We start from the raw sequence: 17,197 nt of genomic DNA on the forward strand, positions 1-17,197 counted from the left end.
TTAACAGCCAATGTCTATTCTCTTCTTATTTTCAGTTTGCCTCTTTCCAAAACAAGACCCATTCACACTTATCCCTTTATGTCACGCCCATTTGAATCATGTGCCATTTTTCTTAACATTCACATTAAATTTATTTAAATTTCGCTCGCCATGGCCATTGCACATTGGCTGTTATTGTTAATTTATTTGCTTTCAGTTTTTGTGGTAACAAGCAGCAAAAAGGCGCTAACATCTTCATCGAGCCATTAATAGAGGAAAGAGAGGGAGAGTAAGAGACATCGTTTAACCAATGGAAAACCAACGCTGACTAATTGACTCATTTTACTATTTAGAACCTCCGACCTCCCCTCTTCACGTATTAGCATCTTACGCAGTGGACACGCTACACAGTTTAGTAGAAAAGAATTTCAAATTCCAAGTAAGATATCAATTAGCAGGTTCTAAAATCTAACACCTTGTCAAAGTGAAAGGCGATTCGGAAGAGTGCGGAACGATGGTAGAAAAGAAGTTAAGGGGGTGAGCTGTCTTTGATGAGTAAAAGATGAAGAAGAAGAGGAGGTGTGGGGGGAACTTTACCAATTGCCGTTCAATGCCGGTAATGGTGCGTTTTATGTTTTATTTTGTTGCTGTGCTAATGTGTTGTTTGACTTTAATCCCACTAATTACGCAACTAAAAGGATAATCATGTCGCTGACCGCACAAACAAACACACACACTTGGACACAACCTAATGAGTTCCACGAACTTTCATCCCCTTTCCACTTCTCTCTCTCTCACTAAGCAAAGTCTCTTAAAGATATGACTTTAATTTTATTAAATTCTATGGCAAATTATTAACTTAAAATCTACAATACAAAAATTGAATAAAATTTGCTGTTTATCTCTTGTTACTCTAAAGAATTGTTGACCTTAGAAGATAAGTCATGGTGAAACCTGTCTCCAGAGTGCGATCATAGGTAACATCATCACTATTAAAATGTATCATATAAGGCGGACGAGCTAAAACAGCAAAAACAATTAACTTCAGGTTTAAAAAATAATAAAAGGTTTGAATTTTTACCATATACAACCAAATCATCATTGAGTCCACAATAGTAAGTGGGCTGATAGGATGTATCTTTGGCCAGTAGACCCTGCGGTATCAATAGATAATCCTCTTGCCTTCCGGTAGTCAAAACTGTCGCATGACACGATTCATCATAGCCCTCGGCATCGCCCGATTGCACAGACATGGAGAACTTTTTAAAGGTATATCTGAATGGCAAAACGTCTGAACAATCTGACACTATTTCAATCCATTTTAGGAGACTACTTACTCAATAACGCTTGTTGTGGGCACCGATTTAATGCATATGGTATAGCTAAGACTGGGCATATAGTTATAATCCAACGAGGCTTGATAATTGAAGCTACGTATAGTACCCGTTGATTCGGTATAAAATTGCTGACATCCAGCCGGAGCCAGCAAATCATAATCGGCATGATGAGAAGCGAAAATGTTACGCAAATCCTGCAAAGTATTTGTACTTACTCCACTCAAAGAGCTCTTACGTTTAGTGCTGGCTACCGGTGCCTCCAATTGGGTGACAATCAAACGCCAACTGGGCGCTGTCTGCCGTGTGCCTACCGAGAAGATTAACGTAATCTGATCCATGCCAGCGGCCACATTAAAGGGCAAATAGAAATGCTGTCCAGTATTAAGGCCACAGAACTTAAAGCCACCGGCATCGAAATAATCCAGGCACTCCAACATCGAACTATCTGCCGTACTGACAGTGGGTTGACTCAATTCAAATTGCTCAAAATCAATACGCAACTGTTGGACATTTGAGCTATATGGCTCAATGGTATAAGTGCAAGTGTCCACATTCAAGACAGCCGGATTTCGTATCAAAGTGCGTTTCTGTCGTGATACAGCGCCGCATTGCAAATTTGCTTAGAGTGGGTAGAGAGAGAGAGAGAGAAAACGGCCCTCATTAATCGAATAGTTTCCTTTTAATCCCATCAAAGATACTCCAATCAAAGCGGAAACTCTATATCAAAGTTTATTGAATAATTCGCACAGTGTTTTGTTGACTCTTAAGCTCCCTGTATCGATATTTCGCGGGAAACTCTTTCAACTCGTTGCTTTTTGATTGAGGATTTAAAATGAATGCATCGAAATATTATACCTTTCTCGCTTAAATAGAATTGAACCTCTTTTAAATGTGACAATTCATAAGAAGTTTTAACATTAAAGCCACCTTATTTCTTATGTCTTTAGCTTGGTCAACTGTTAATGCAATTTGATGGTGGCTCTTAACAAAACTATTTAGACAAGTTGTCCGATTTGTTTCTACATATATAAGATTTATTAATATCAAGCTGGCTAACACCCAGTTTTAATCCTTATTTCTCATCTTGTTGGCATATTTGTGTTGATCTGGACTTGACTTTTTCATTTCAGACTTATTAGCTGACTTTTGGTTAACATTAAGATTTTCAAGATTTTTAATTAACTGCCTGTTTTCCCTTTCAGTTCGGCTAAAAGCAGAATATGTTTGTACGTAAAAAATTATGGTACACAATAAGCTCTAAAATGAAATCTAACAAAATTATTTGTTTAATTTCACTCAAAACTTTATTTTATCAACAGAAACCACTGTGCGATCTTTAAATATTTTTTGTTTTTTTAAATCGTTTTCATATCCGAAATTTATCACTTTTAATCCTTTCAGTTAAGCACTATAAAATTGTTTTAAATGAGTTTGCTTCCGTTGGATTGCATAACGACGTTCACATGCTAACGTTGTTGTTACTCACTTTCACAGCAAACACCATAACTGCCACAGTAGCCATTGACAGTGCCGCCTTGACGCATGCACTTGAAACGTGTGAGGCAAGTGCCTGTTTCGCCACTATTTGTGATGCAACTATCAATCAGAGTTGACCGACGACGAGCCTGACGTGCAGAAGCAGTTATAGTTCCATTCCGTAGAGTAAATTCCGCCGTTTCATTCGCTTCAGCCACCAATTGTGTATGGACAAATGCCAGGCAAAAGCTTGAAAATATTAATATGATGATTGACTGCATTATTCTTGAACTGAACGCCCACACTTTCACATTAACTATGAGAAATTTCTGACTTAAGACTGCCACTTTTATAGTGCGCTCTCGTCTCTCAAGCAGCAGCAGCGAGAGCAGCGAGTCAACGACGCTGATGTGATTTTCATGTTAGTAGTTAATGCGTGTAAATATTTGGTAAGCAGAAAGAATGAAGACAGAACCAAACCCAAAACCAGAGAACCATTACCAACTAAAACATCATCATGATTATATGAATATTCAAAGTGAATTCTATTCGAGCGAGTGCCGCGACAAGTTGTGTGTTTGTCCAAAAGTCCATTGAACCACAACGATGATTGCTCTATAGAGATGAATTTGTCAATTGCTCTAGCCGGAATAAAAAAAAAAAAACGAAACTGGGTTATATTTACCCACACTCTAAATAGTTTAACTTTTGAGAATATTGATGATGACAAATAACCCAGAAAAGAAAAAAAAAGTGAAAAGGGGTGAGGCTGAGATACATTCTTTTACCCTATAAAATTGCACAATTTTAAGTGGGTAAAACCAAACAGAAACTTTGATAAGTGCAAGCCAAAAAAAAAAAAAAAAAAAAGACAATTAAGTTTGATATCAAATTAATTATTGAAGGTTTGTTGAGATTTCTTTGTTGCTGCCATTCTTGTTGTTGTTATTCTTCTTCTTCTTTTTAGTTGATTGCGAAAATGCAATCATTAGGGTGAACTTCACTTGTGGCCTAAACCATGGATTGAGTTGAGGAGAGGGGCGAAAATTATAATCTCTTAAAACTGAAATTTGTGACACGCCCTTAAACAAACAAATTTATGCATATATTCGAGGGCAAGTTTGTGATTTCTGTAATTTGTAAGTTTTACTATACTATAGTACTATAGTATAATATAAATAATAGAACAACTTACTACGGATCATAATAGTTACTAATTGGGGTCTGGTCCCATGTGCAAGATAAGGTTAGAATTAAAAATATTAACAATCATAAATTTTTTAAATTTAATTGTGGTTAATATTATTGCTAAATACTTTAGTAGTGCTGCAACAAGAAGTTTCATAGGATAAGAAGAACGAGAGACAAATTTGAAGTAAAGGTAAAGATCATTGAAGCCATTTAACTACTATTAGTTTTTGCTACTGATTAAAAACAAAGTAAAACGAACATAAAGAAATAATATATTATGGGTTCTTCGTAATTAGAAAGAATTCACTTTTGAAATAGACATATTGCATTGTTTTAGCAATAACGTTTTGCATATATCATTGGGATATCTATTTCATTACTGTTCTAGTACATCTCGCAAAGTTTTTTTTAGGTAAAGCGTACCCACCTGCAAATTGAAATACCCAGAGACTTAATTAAAACAAATATATGTATGTATAAATAAATCTAGGGAATTTTAGAATGTTATTTGCGCAAGTTTTCATAGAAAATCTTTCTCTATCATATATTGATAATAGATATACCATTCAATTTTCAAATATTTTGCATGATAATAAAACAATTTATCTTTCTGTGTATTTCTATTTATGGTTATTTATCTTTAAAGAAGGGAAAACAAAAGGTTGTGCGCTTCTGTTTTTTGTTAGATATCTATTCTTTATAGACTTACATGACGACTTTCTGTTGCCTAAGTGAAAAGTGATAAGAAAGCTTTGAAGACTAAAGCGACCCCCCACACATCTGAATGAGGCCGATCGACCCTTATCGATCATGTTAGAACAATGCTAATTATTTGCTGACGATAGTTCGTTGCAGTTATAAAAGGTCGCTGTTTGGAACGGATTGGCTCAGTTGAATAATGAACGGCTACATTGCAAGTGTTTTGTTGGTGCTTCTTGGCCTAGGAGTGGGCAGTTTGCAGGCTGCCTCCGTGGCCAAACCGGTGTGTGGAGGAACAACATCCTCCAAGAACATCAATCTGGTGGTGCCCTCGAGTCCGCCACGTGAATGCGAATATCATATTGGAGCCTATAGCAAATATGTCTGCCAATTGCGCATCGATTTTGCCATGACTCTGGCCCAACCGACATTGGAAAAGGACGAAACGACTGGTCTGAGCTATGCTGAATGCACCTCGGATTACTTTGAGGTCAATGGATTGCGTCTCTGCGGTGTGGAAACCTGGCAACACATCTATGTGCCCTTCAATGCCACCGATGGTGTCTCGACAGTTGATCTCCTTTTGGTTTTGGCTAATCGGGCCGGAGCCACGGGTTTGCCAACTCCCTCCTGGGACATGACTGTCACACAATTGGAGTGTCCAGCAGGTGCCTCAGTGCGTTCTCTAGATTTGGAGGATCAGGCAGAGATAACAATTGAATCGAGGGCGAGCACTATCAAGGATGGCTTCTTTGTGGCTCCTCCCGGCTGTCTTCAGTACTTCCCACAGGCCAAGGGTGTGGTCAAGTCTTTTAACTACAATGATGGAGCTGGTATCTATCCCTCACGCATGAACTATGCCATCTGTTTCCGTCGTGTAGAGACTACCTCTCTGTTGACGTGAGTTGGTTTGAAGTCTAATATGTAGAGGAAAACTTAAATACTCATTCGTTTTGTTTAGCATTCGCTCGTATTTCTTTAATGTGGGTGCCGAGACATCTGCTAGCAATTTCCTTACCGACGAATCCTGCTATAGAAGCGGCAGCTCAGGTGATCTGGATGCTGATTTCCTTATGGTGCCACAGGCCACTCTCGTAGATAGCAATACACATGCCACGTACTTCTGTGGCGCCACCGATAAGGATGTGGTCATCAAGAGTAAGTAAAAGTGACAAAAGCTTAGCCCACAAAGAAGGAGCTCTAATAATTTGAATCTCTCACTAAAAGCTCAGATCATGAGATTTTTGTCTCTTCAAAGTATTTATTAAACTTTTTAGTTAACAGTTAATAACTATTCAATCCAATGTATTTAGTGATTTTTTTTAAATGTTTGACAATTAAGAAATTCATTGAGATGTTGGGTCAAATAGTTTATGGATCGATTTTGGAAAAGATATTGATATGTTTTGAATCAATTTCTTCAGGCCAAGTGGAACACTTACTAGTTTTTGTTTTATAAAACTAAAATAAGTTTGAAAGAATAGTTAAAACTTTAATCAAACTTCTCTTTCAAACTAAATCTTAACTCTTTTTCAAGTGCTAAAGCTCTTAATAAAGATGCCATAACCAAAAAGCTTTCTTTATATCTTTTATCCAGGCAACAACCCGGGTCCTTTGTTGGTGCTTTTCAACAGTGATGACATCTACAAGGAATCCGAAGCTGGCTTTGCCTTCACCTATACCGTGGCCTAAATTATTAACAAAACGGGGAAATTTTGTTTTATGGTCAAAGCTTTTGGACTTTGCAAAATATTTTTCCTTGATTTGGCAGATATAATAATAAATTTTTGATAAAAAAAAAATGCTGCCCAACCTTTTTTCTATTTGTTATTGTTATCAATTACACAGTCCTACAAGTTTCTTAAGTATGTTTGCTCAAAGCAAAAAACTACAAATCAAGTCAAGTAGTTAGTTTGTTGTTGATCGTTTGGAATCTTTGTAGACTTGTCTAATGGCAAAAGTTATCAGAAGAGCCATGAGTTGATGATTTGATAACTTATCATTGATAATTGCGAGTCAAGTGATAGTAAAGTAACCATTATTTATCTTGTCTTTGCTATCAATCTATTCTTGTTCAAACATCGAGACGAACAGTCTCTCATTCATCATCCGACAATCTAGGCGCCCCATTCCTCTAATGGGGAAAGCTTTTCTTCTTCAACCTGGGACACAATCCTCCAAAAAAGCAACGTCTTAGTTAATCAACAGCAACAAGTGTCAATTATTGTTTTCTAGACGCCAGAAATTTGCGTAATTCACAAGACGACCCTTTGGGTTGGACTTTTTCAATCTACAACAATATTATTCGGCAATAATTAGAAAAGATTATGTATTTTGTGATTTATGAACGGCGCTTCGAGCTATAAATAATTGTACAAGCTAAACGACAATTCAAATTCCTTATCAGTTTACTTAGCAACATGTTGCTGAAATCAATGGTAACCCAATGGAAAATATGACTCGAGTAGTGAAAGCTTTTAACAAAAAGCTCCAGGCTGGAAAAACATTCGAACTTCACATCTCTGCACAGTGGGTAACAAGTATGTAATAAGGGATCGAATTTCTTGTTTATGATGCTTTAGATATTTATTTTCTAATACTAGAAAAACGATTCTAGGGCAGAAAAAATATGGGTTAAAGAATTTCACATCGAAAGTAATTTTAAGAGTCGCAGAATCTTGGATTTTTAGATTTGCTAAAAAGTAGAAGTTTTTTTTAAACAGATGATAAGTCCAAAAACACCTATACCAAACTTTTCTAGCCGAATCAACAAAGTTACTTGGACATGAGAGCAAAAAATTGAATTACTTTGTGTTAAAACATGATAATTGCGGCAAATTCTTATTGCTTAAGAGCATTTATATCAGTGCATGTTTATAGGGAAGTTATAAGTAGGCGTGGTTTAAATTTTGTTTGAAGACTTTTCTTTTTTGCGCCCTTATTGCAAATCAAACCAATGTACTCTGATAAGAGATTTACCAAAATGTTGCTGGCAACATTCCTTACTGGCAACATTGTGACCGGGCAACTAAAAAATGTTGCCTTCTTCTGGTTTCTGTGTGTGGCAAGACGGATTTAGCTTGGATTTCAGTTGCTGTTCAACTGCCGCGTATTCAGAACGCCACGCGCGAATGCGGATATATAGAGAAGTGGAATCTCAGTGTGTGTGTGAGTGCGTGTGGTTGGTTAGATGAATGAATGAATGGTTGGTTGGATGGATGCCGGGGCACATCTGTTTTGAGTGTTTGTTGTTGTGCGAAAACAAATCAAAATAAATACTGCAACTACAGTTTATTATTAACGCGATGAAGAGTGGCCATTAAAAACGAAAACGAGCAAAAAATAAAAGAGGCGGAGGAGGAACACATAAAGAAACACGACTTTATTTCCACCGCATTGTTATCGCTGAGTGGCACAGTGGCAAGTGGCAAGTGGCAAGTGCGTGTGTGTGGCAAAGGCATTTAATCAAGTGAACCCCCAACCCCAAACCCTCATGCCTCAGGCCCCACAACCATTTGTAGTGTCAAAGCCCTTAATCCGACATAAATTCCCAGTGAAAACATAATCATAAATTAACAACTAATTCAATTAGCAACAAAAGCAACACCTTTTTCTTTTGTGGTAAGTTAACTTACGAGCCTCTTCCACTCCCTCATCGACGACATTCTTTTCACACATGAAAACAACAACAACAAAAAAGGAAATTATGATTGTCCTCCCACGCAACACCCACTTCTGTCCTCCTCACTTCATCCTCCTCCGCTTCAAATTGAGTTTATCTACACTTGTTATAAAAAATTTCAACACTTCTGGAAAAAAAAAAAGAAAAACTGCTTCGATTTCTTGGCCATTATGTTAATGGCCAAGAGGATAAAGAAGAAAAAGAAAAGGAAATGTCTTCAAAAGGATTATGCAAAGTGTAAATTGGCTTTGTTTGGCCTTTTCTTTTATTTTATACTCTATAAACGGGTATATGAAACTATTGAAATACGAGCAACAGAAATTAACTTTTGATTATCTTGCAAATAGTAAATAAAAATACAAAATAAACCAGAATTTTTCGAAATTATTGGATTCTTAATCCAAGAGTTTGAAATTGTCAGAGAGTATCTTAAAGTCGTAGAGTCGTTGGAATTGAATTCTAAGGCATCGGAATTTTGCCTATTGGTGTCTTCTGCTTGGCCAAATCTCAGTTGCATAAATCAAAGTTAACTTTTTGGACTTTTCTCCCCCAATTACCACTCTCCTCGTTCTACACACTTATTAGTAGCAGCATTTGGCAACGTTTTGTTTTTTTTTTTTCCTGGCTGACGCACGCTTTAAAGTCATAAATCTTTCGATCTCCAGCCAAAATGTCTTTAATTGTTGAACAAAATGATTTTCATGATATGGCCGACAAGGCGACATTATCATCATTATGCCCGATGATCATGATATATCTAATACAATTTGTCAATGTTACAAGTTGAGCCTACTAACGAGCAAACATAGCCCGGCTGACTGTCCCCCCCAACTCTATATATATATATATATATATATATATATATATCTGTTTGTATATATATATTTGTCTATTTGCCATTAAGCGATTACGTGGCGCTCAACTCGACTCGAAAATAAGTAACTGCACCTATCAGAATGTTCTTATTCTTCTTGTGCTTCAAGTAAGTAGTAGGTACACATACACACATACATAGAATAAACTATATATATATTTGTATATATATTTATCAGCTAAAATGAATTTACTTTTAGTTTAAACAATAAATTGTTGCCAGGAAAATCTGTCTTAGTAGGTGTTTGTGTCTATGTGTGTGTGTGTGTGTATACATGAGTGGGTTAAATGCATTTTGCTTTTATTGCCACATGTTGCTATTGTTGTTGTTGCTAATTTTCTCTTCACGTGGTCACTAAAATGCATCCGCATTAGGTAAATAATGTCGCTGACTAAGATATATAGCTGATTTACATGAATTAGCAGTATCTCTCTGAATAGAAACTGCTGGAACTGCTGGGAAAACCAACAAAAATTATATTTTTGGTTTTGGCTTTTTGCATTTGGCATTTTTTTGTTCTTCTGTCATCGTCATCGAAGAGACCATGCAATTATATATAATTGTTAATTAACATTTCCATCCTCAAAAAAAAAAAAAAAAAAAAACAATTCAATTTATCGAGAATTAAAATTTTTGATTGACATATCCCATTATTGAAACAAACAAGCAGTTGGCAGGCGCAGCTTTTCGCACACATTTTATGGCAAATATAGAACGATAAATTTATATATGCATACATCTATACATATGTATATATTATTTTGACACTAACTTAGATCTTTTTCATAAAAGTTTATAGATATAGTTATTAAATTAGTTTGAGGTAATATTGCTCTTCCCGTTTTCGATTTCTCACAAAACACTTTCGAATGTGGAATTCACAATTTCTTTTTAAACTGATTACTTTTGAGTCTGTTGATTGTGGGGATACTTCCCTTTGTCTCAGAGTCTGACTACGTAATTATGAGCACTCCCTAGTCTTAGTATTGTTATTATAAACAATTTTTCGCAATTTTTTTTTAGATTGTTGTTTTATGGAAAACGTCTTGACTCAAATAGCCCAAATAAGACTAAAACTTTGATTTAAGGAGTGCTTTTGGTTTTGGTATGGTATGGTAATGGTATTCACCTTTAATGGTTTGATGCAATTAATTTTAGAATTAACCCCTTATACATATATACATATGTATATTCTATTGAAATGAAGCAAGTGCTCTACTTCCATATGATAATGTGTAGGAAGTGTAAATTTCTTTTCCAAAATGTTAAATCTTCGCTTGGCTAAAAAACTGACTCTTAAGATTCACTTCCGTGTAATTAACTGCTGAAACAGTTTCCACATCCTCCTTGATGATAGCTTTAAAATCCGCCCTAAAAAGTCAACTGTTGTTGCCTTAATCGTTTGTAAATATCAACTGCTAATCGACTACGGCACTAAACCAGTTAAAATTCAATAACTTTATGGCAATTTGTATGCACACCGATCATGGGTTAACGATTATGTTTTTATCAATTGCAAAATTTCATTTAACTCGTTAAATTTTTTCAATGGGCATCCCTCTCTCTTTCTCTTTCTTTATATCGCTCTGTGTTGGGGAAAGCAGCGGCTAATATACAATCAACAGCTAATTCATTTCTTATATCAATTGTTTATTATTGTATTTAACATTTATAATTAATTGCAATTTTCAGCTATTTTTGAGCTATTTTAGGCAGCTAAAAATTGAAACATAAAACGCCCCACCAAAACACAAAAAAAAAATCAAAGTGAAGAGAAGACAGACAAGCACACAAGATAGACATACAGATTGACTGACGTACGGACAGGCAGACAGACAAGTAATTTTCACACACACACACGATACAAAGAAAATCTAAACAACAAAAAAATGATTGGTTTTTCAATTAATTTTCATTATTCCTATGAATCGAGAATAGACAATGAATGAACGATTGAACAAAACTATAGAAACGTATGCGAAATGCGAATCCCAGCCTGGTCATAAGCTAATGGGGATAAATTAAAATGAATTGTTATTGGCCGGGTTAGCCATAAAGAGTTACAATGCATTTTAAGCCAATTGCAAATTTTATTTGATTTGTGGCCAGTGAGTCATTATCTGGGAAGATTTGTCAAAGATTCAAAAACAAAAAACTTGTCAGTTCAATTAATGTGAAGACGACTTCTATGGCAATAAACGAAACGAAAGGGGAAGAAAATTGGGGGGAGGGCGTGGTGCGTGTCACCTTAAAAGGAACAGCAACAAGGGCAACTCTGTCTAACAGCAGCAGCTACAAAAAGTTGTTAATTGGAATTTAACAAGCACTAAAAGGCGACTAATGGGACCAGATGCGTGCTGCAAAGAGAAGAGTCACATAGTCGTCGTCCACAGTCATTCATTCACTTATTCAGTCAGTCAGTCAGTCAGTCAGTCAGTCAGTTAGTGGCATCATCAGAATGCTCTCCTCGAGTCTTTGGCTACCAGTTTTACCCACTCAACTGCATCTTTCTCTCTCTCATTCCTTTCTTTTATCAGCGCTTACAGCAAATGTAGAAATTAAGTTTCGCCTTTGCTAGCTGCTACTCGGATGGTTGGATGGACGGACAGTTGGACAGCTTGAATCTAGCAAAGCAACAACAACATACATACGATAGATCCATGGGGCCTGTCAGTATCATTTACGTCCCGCAAAACAATCAACTTATTTGTCTGCTGGTTAAACATTTCGAAGTAAGAAAAAAAACAAAAAACCAGCTGCCAGCCAGGCCTTGCCTTAATCGGTTGAATCGTGATTTTTTGCTTCTCTTAGCTGCCTTCTTTTTTTTCCAACTCTTTTGTCTTTGACTCCATGGGTGGAAGATGCTAGAAGGGGGCTTCAATTTTATCTCACAATCATACAATTTTGAATTTGGAAAGAAAAAGACTTTAAAAGTTCTTATCAATCAAAAAGATAAAGCAATAAAAAATGTAATTTCTTTTAATCGTTATCAGGAAAACGTAAAAAAACAACTTTGCAAAATTGTTGGGACTTTGAAAATTTTTTTAAAGAGGCATCACAATATTTCTATATATTTTATTTTAAAATCAATTAGAGTGTGGAATCTACGCCCATGAAGCTAAATCAATTTAATTCGTAATTGAAAGCTTGTTAGGAAAAATAAAAACGGAACGAAACGAAACGCAAGAAACTAAAGATAAATTGATGGCTAAAAGTGTAACGAAGTTTACTTTGTGCAATTTTTAAGAACTTGGAACTGATTCCACTGATATTTACCAACCACAAAATATCCTCCCAAAAAATGCTAAGGATGATGACGCGGCGAAGGGAGACGAGCAAGGGCACATCACATCATCACAGCTTTGTGCTTTGCTGTCAACACTAATGAACCAACAACATTCACATGCCACATGCTGCATGCCACACAAGCGCACACACAGACGCACACGCCCAGAATAGTCAAAGAACTGGCAAAGGCAGCAAAGCCAAACCAAAACTTAAATTGAAGGCACACGCTGACATTAATCAATTGCAACATTTTGCAATCACCTGGACAGACTCTAGAAGAGCTCGAGCTCGAGCTCTGACTTTGGTTTCGGTTCATGTTTCTGTTCCTGTTCATGGTTTGAGTTGTCCATAAATTAAGCAACCGACATGGATATACAGATAGGTAACACCTGTTGCTGCCAACTTGTATTTAACGGGTGGTCACTTCCGTTTACTCCCGGTCTCTCGCTCTCGTCTCTGATCTGAAGAAGCGGCAACATTGATATGCTTTTTAGATAAGGTTACATTGGCCATCCAAGCCCCCTCTAGGGCATCTTGCCCTTGATGGCAGTTAGTATCATAAATCACGCGCAAATTGCCTTGCTCTATATCATGGCTCGCCTTGTCAGAAAACTTGTTGCCATTAACTGCAACATGAAGATGCCGACGCCATGCCATGCCATGCTATGGACTGGCATAAAGCCCTTTGACTTCAACTCAGCGGTTTGATTGACACATCACAGCGCCGGCAACAGCGGCCTTTATCAAAACCGGAAGACAAGTGTCAAAAGAAAATCTTCACGAAACGAAAAGAAAACACCGACATGTGTGTTTGTATGTTTTATAGTTAAGAAACCAAATCGTTGACAGCTGCACATCAAAATGGCACCCAAAAAAAAGTGTTTTTTTTTTTTGCCATGAATATTTGTCGTTGCCAGTCTTTGCCTGCCTCTAGGCCACGTCTCCCGTCACGTCACCCATCGGGGGGGCAGGTTCCATCATTCCATCGAAGCGAACCACAGACGCGTGAACCACAACCGCAAAATAGTTTTTGGTTGTAAATAAATTGCAATTAAATGATGCGTGCATCTCACTCTTTCTCTGTCTGTGTGGGTGAAGAGAGCTGTAAAAGACAGTTAAAGTTGTTTGCGGCATTCATTTTCAGTTAAGTGATTTTCTTTTTGCGAAAAACTTTTTAGCTGAAATTAAATTTAAATTCTTTTCAAGTATTCACAAATAGTTTTCGAAAGGACAAGTTTTCTTAAAATGCTCTCTTAACGATCTAATAAAATGCATGCGCGCTTAAATTTACCCACAACCGATACGTAATCGATTAATTTGATAATAAAGTTTAGTCATAAAATTTAATTCCCTTAAAAATCGTAAAAAAAAGAAAAGGTTTTATGATGAAACGAAGAAAAAGGGCTGAATTTGACAATTTTAAATTAGAAACTGTCTATTATCTAGTCAGCTAACTGAAAATTGATTGTTTCATAAAGTACTGCTTATTTCTCGGGTCACATTCTTAAATTTGAATTGAAAAGTATTGTGTTTACACGACGGAGATTGTAAAAGAAGAAGAATATGGCTTGTCTGTCAGCCATAGAAACGTGGAATCTGTCCTTAAGCCTCTTGTTTCATAGCAAACGCAACATGTATTATAAAAGGGTCTGTAACTTTTTGGCACAAAAACTTTTCAAAAAACTTAAATTAGTTTTTTTAAGGGTAACATTCGCCAGGCTAAGAAATGGCAGAGAATGTTAGCCCATTTATACTTGCATTCCCATTGGAAAAAAAGATTACAGTAGCCTTTTATATTCGCCGCTTGCCTGCGTAGGAGAAAAAGTTGGTAAATGGTGTGGCATATCAACAATATAAGTCTTTACAAATTATAAAAATTGAACCAACTTTAAAAAAAAAATCGTGAAATATTGGGATTATTTTTATTCGCGCACCTTACATTAATCGTATGGTTGATAATTCGATCTGCCAGCGATTTCGTTGATGCAAACAGCTGTTTTCAAAAGTCCTTCGCTATGAATAACTATATCTGCAAGTTAGACTTTAGGTTTTCTTTTATGTCATAACAACTTTAGTTACATATATGGCTTTACCGTTAGTTTCAGAGTGCTTCGACGAAATCATAAACTTTATCATTTCTATTTGCATTCCAATTACTCATGACTCTTGGCAAGAGTTCTGCGTGCCTTTGAGGTGTAGTCGGGCAATCTTCATTCATAAGCAGTAGTAAACATATTTACCTCGCTTTGTTTTCCTTATGGCGGCAGTTGGAAGGGTGCTTTTGTGGGCAATGTTAATGTAGACATTTGTCAACTTGGCTGCGGGGTTCTTACCTTTCACTTGAGTTTTGTATAAATCAGGTTAGTCTGACTTTGTCATAGCCCCGCAGCGGTGGCTGCAATGCGACGTATGTGTAATATTTATGTGGCGACAATGGATGGTGGCAGTGCTGGCACATGTGGCAATGTTCCAAGAAGCACCACACACATATGTATGTATGAAGAAGCAGGCACGCATACAAAGTGTGAGATTGCTTCGACAGCTTCTTCTTATTTTTTTTTTTTTTTTTTTTTTTTTTGTTTTTGTTGATGTGCGTTGGTGAAAAGTGCAGTGAAAACATGAAAATTGCATTATAAAAACAAAAGAAGAACTGACTTGTGTATAAGACAGAACGGCGGCACCCACAAAATCCATCTACGCCCACGATACAAACGCCTCAAAATGTGAATTGAGCACAATTTGTGGCATAATTGTGCCCTCAATTTGCCTATGATGAGTAATTAAAGGAAAACGGCGAGAGAAAAACTTAATTAAAATCATGCAATTGCTGGCACTCAACAGTCAAAAGATTGTCAAATTGTCGCCTTTGCCTTGCCACTCTTTGCTATGTATTGCAATGGCACAGTGGGGCAAATACAATGAAAAACTCCCTAAGAAATGGACAATTGATGAAATTCGAAACCGATATTTTCTTATTTTCATTTATAAGATTTGTAAAAAAAAAGGATTAAACAGATAAGGGTTTCTTCCTTGAATGTTTCTAAAATATTTCTTTCCTTTACATAAAAGTTGAATGGAAAAAAAAGTAGAATTTATTAATACTTATTTTAAACAACCCAAAAATATTTAAAACAAAGATCTCTAAAGAAATTAAATATATGTTAAATTATATAACAATTGGGAGACTTTTTTTATATAGTGCAAATCACATTATAACTTCATTAGTTGGCCTCTTTGTTGAAGCTGTGAAGAACAAGCACAAAAAAGCCGCCCGCATGTTAACTGAGCAAATGAGTTTCAGTTTCTGTTTTCGGTGTTTCTCTCTGTGACAAGGCGCTAATTAGTCCTGCTCGACCACAACAACAACCACAACGACACACACACACACACACACACAAGTACGAAAAACTTTCAGCAACAAATGTTGCATTCGAATTAATTAAAGCCCGTCCCGCACTCCCAAAAAATAAACCTATATAAAATGTGTAAGAAATTCTCTTTCAATTAACAACAGCCCCCCCCCCCCCCAAAAAAAAAGGTCCCAAGAGTCACACAAGACCAGCCACAGCTCAATTTTGGTTGTTGGGTCTTCCCACACGAATGCAAAGCAGAAGGATACGAACCAGATTCACATTCAGTCAGCACTTTGCCATCTTTTTTTTTTTTTTTTTGACTTGGCTAATGCCATTTGGCATTTCGTAGTTATTTTTGCTTGAATGAAATGAATTAAAAATGTAAGTAAGAGCAACAGCAACTGGCCTAAACCATGTAAATATATATATGTATACTTATATATATTTATATTGACAAGAGGGCAAAGATAGAGACAGCTGCACTTAATGTGCTTGCAGTGGTTAAAGTTTTACTACACCGCAAGAAAAATGAAATGCCAAATGGAAAGCCATAATGCATAAAATGGTTTCTTCCTAATGGAGTAGGAAGCATTTTAATGATGGTCATTTCTTGTTGAATTGGATTTAGTATAATTTGTAAAAAGGGGAATGTGAATCAAATGAAATTTTCTAAAGGCTTCTCAGGCTTGGGTTAAAGTTTTAAAATTTAAAAACAAAAATAAAACTTGTAACGTACAGTAGTTAGTGTAAAATTCTGTACCCACATACATACATTTATATGTAAAATGGGCGCAATTGTGTCTATTAGTCTTGTAGCTAAATGGATTGTTATCAATCATCATCAATCATGGAAAGTCCTATCTGTAGTAGGAATTTTGGAATTTTCAAATCATTCAATCATATAAAAACCAACTCACTGATTATCTCTCATTTACCAGGAAATAGTTTATAGCTCTAGCCAAAGAATGGCAGACTTAGGTAACAATAAAATTCTATTTCTTTTTATTCCTTTCTGTGGACTCCTCTGAAATTGCTGAAATTAAATTTTCAAGAATGCTTTAACTACAAATATTTTACTTTGTATTGCTAAATGTCGGGTGAAAATATATTTTAATTGCCTATAATTATACAAATAACAGATGGAGACGGCGATTCTTGGCACATTTATGTATTTCAAGGGTAATTTTCTTCCATGACCATTTGACCCTTGTCTTGCCGCCTGGCTAATGAGTTTAGTTAAATATAGTTAGCAATGTGGGTATAAATATCACAGCTCATTCGTAGGATATGTATATAATATCCTGTTATTTGTATTACC

The 17,197-nt window shown here is 36.1% G+C and overlaps 3 protein-coding genes across 3 annotated transcripts in view; 2 read left to right on the forward strand and 1 right to left on the reverse strand.

The window, feature by feature from the left end:
* Nucleotides 1-892: 892 nt before the first annotated feature.
* LOC137577984 (uncharacterized) lies at nucleotides 893-1,753 on the reverse strand. Its single transcript, XM_068291586.1, has 3 exons — nucleotides 1,317-1,753; nucleotides 1,061-1,254; nucleotides 893-999 (listed from the first exon to the last, which is right to left on the reverse strand). The coding sequence occupies exons 1-3, from the start codon at nucleotides 1,751-1,753 to the stop codon at nucleotides 893-895; spliced, it is 738 nt and encodes a 245-aa protein (XP_068147687.1).
* A 3,112-nt stretch (nucleotides 1,754-4,865) lies between these two features.
* Nucleotides 4,866-6,478, forward strand: LOC137576921 (uncharacterized). Its single transcript, XM_068290261.1, has 3 exons — nucleotides 4,866-5,582; nucleotides 5,644-5,840; nucleotides 6,280-6,478. Exons 1-3 carry the CDS (start codon nucleotides 4,882-4,884, stop codon nucleotides 6,372-6,374), a joined length of 993 nt encoding a protein of 330 aa, XP_068146362.1. The 5' UTR covers nucleotides 4,866-4,881; the 3' UTR covers nucleotides 6,375-6,478.
* Nucleotides 6,479-7,790: 1,312 nt separating this feature from the next.
* Dh31-R (Diuretic hormone 31 Receptor) overlaps nucleotides 7,791-17,197 on the forward strand; it is a 45,375-nt gene continuing 35,968 nt past the window's right edge. Inside the window, exon 1 of the mRNA XM_068289074.1 lies at nucleotides 7,791-8,303. The gene's annotated coding sequence lies outside the window, so the exon portion shown is untranslated. The remainder of the gene's footprint in view (nucleotides 8,304-17,197) is intronic.

The sequence above is a fragment of the Drosophila tropicalis genome, unplaced genomic scaffold (assembly GCF_018151085.1).
Source record: "Drosophila tropicalis isolate 14030-0801.00 unplaced genomic scaffold, ASM1815108v1 contig_593, whole genome shotgun sequence".
Taxonomy (NCBI): Eukaryota; Metazoa; Arthropoda; class Insecta; order Diptera; family Drosophilidae; genus Drosophila; species Drosophila tropicalis.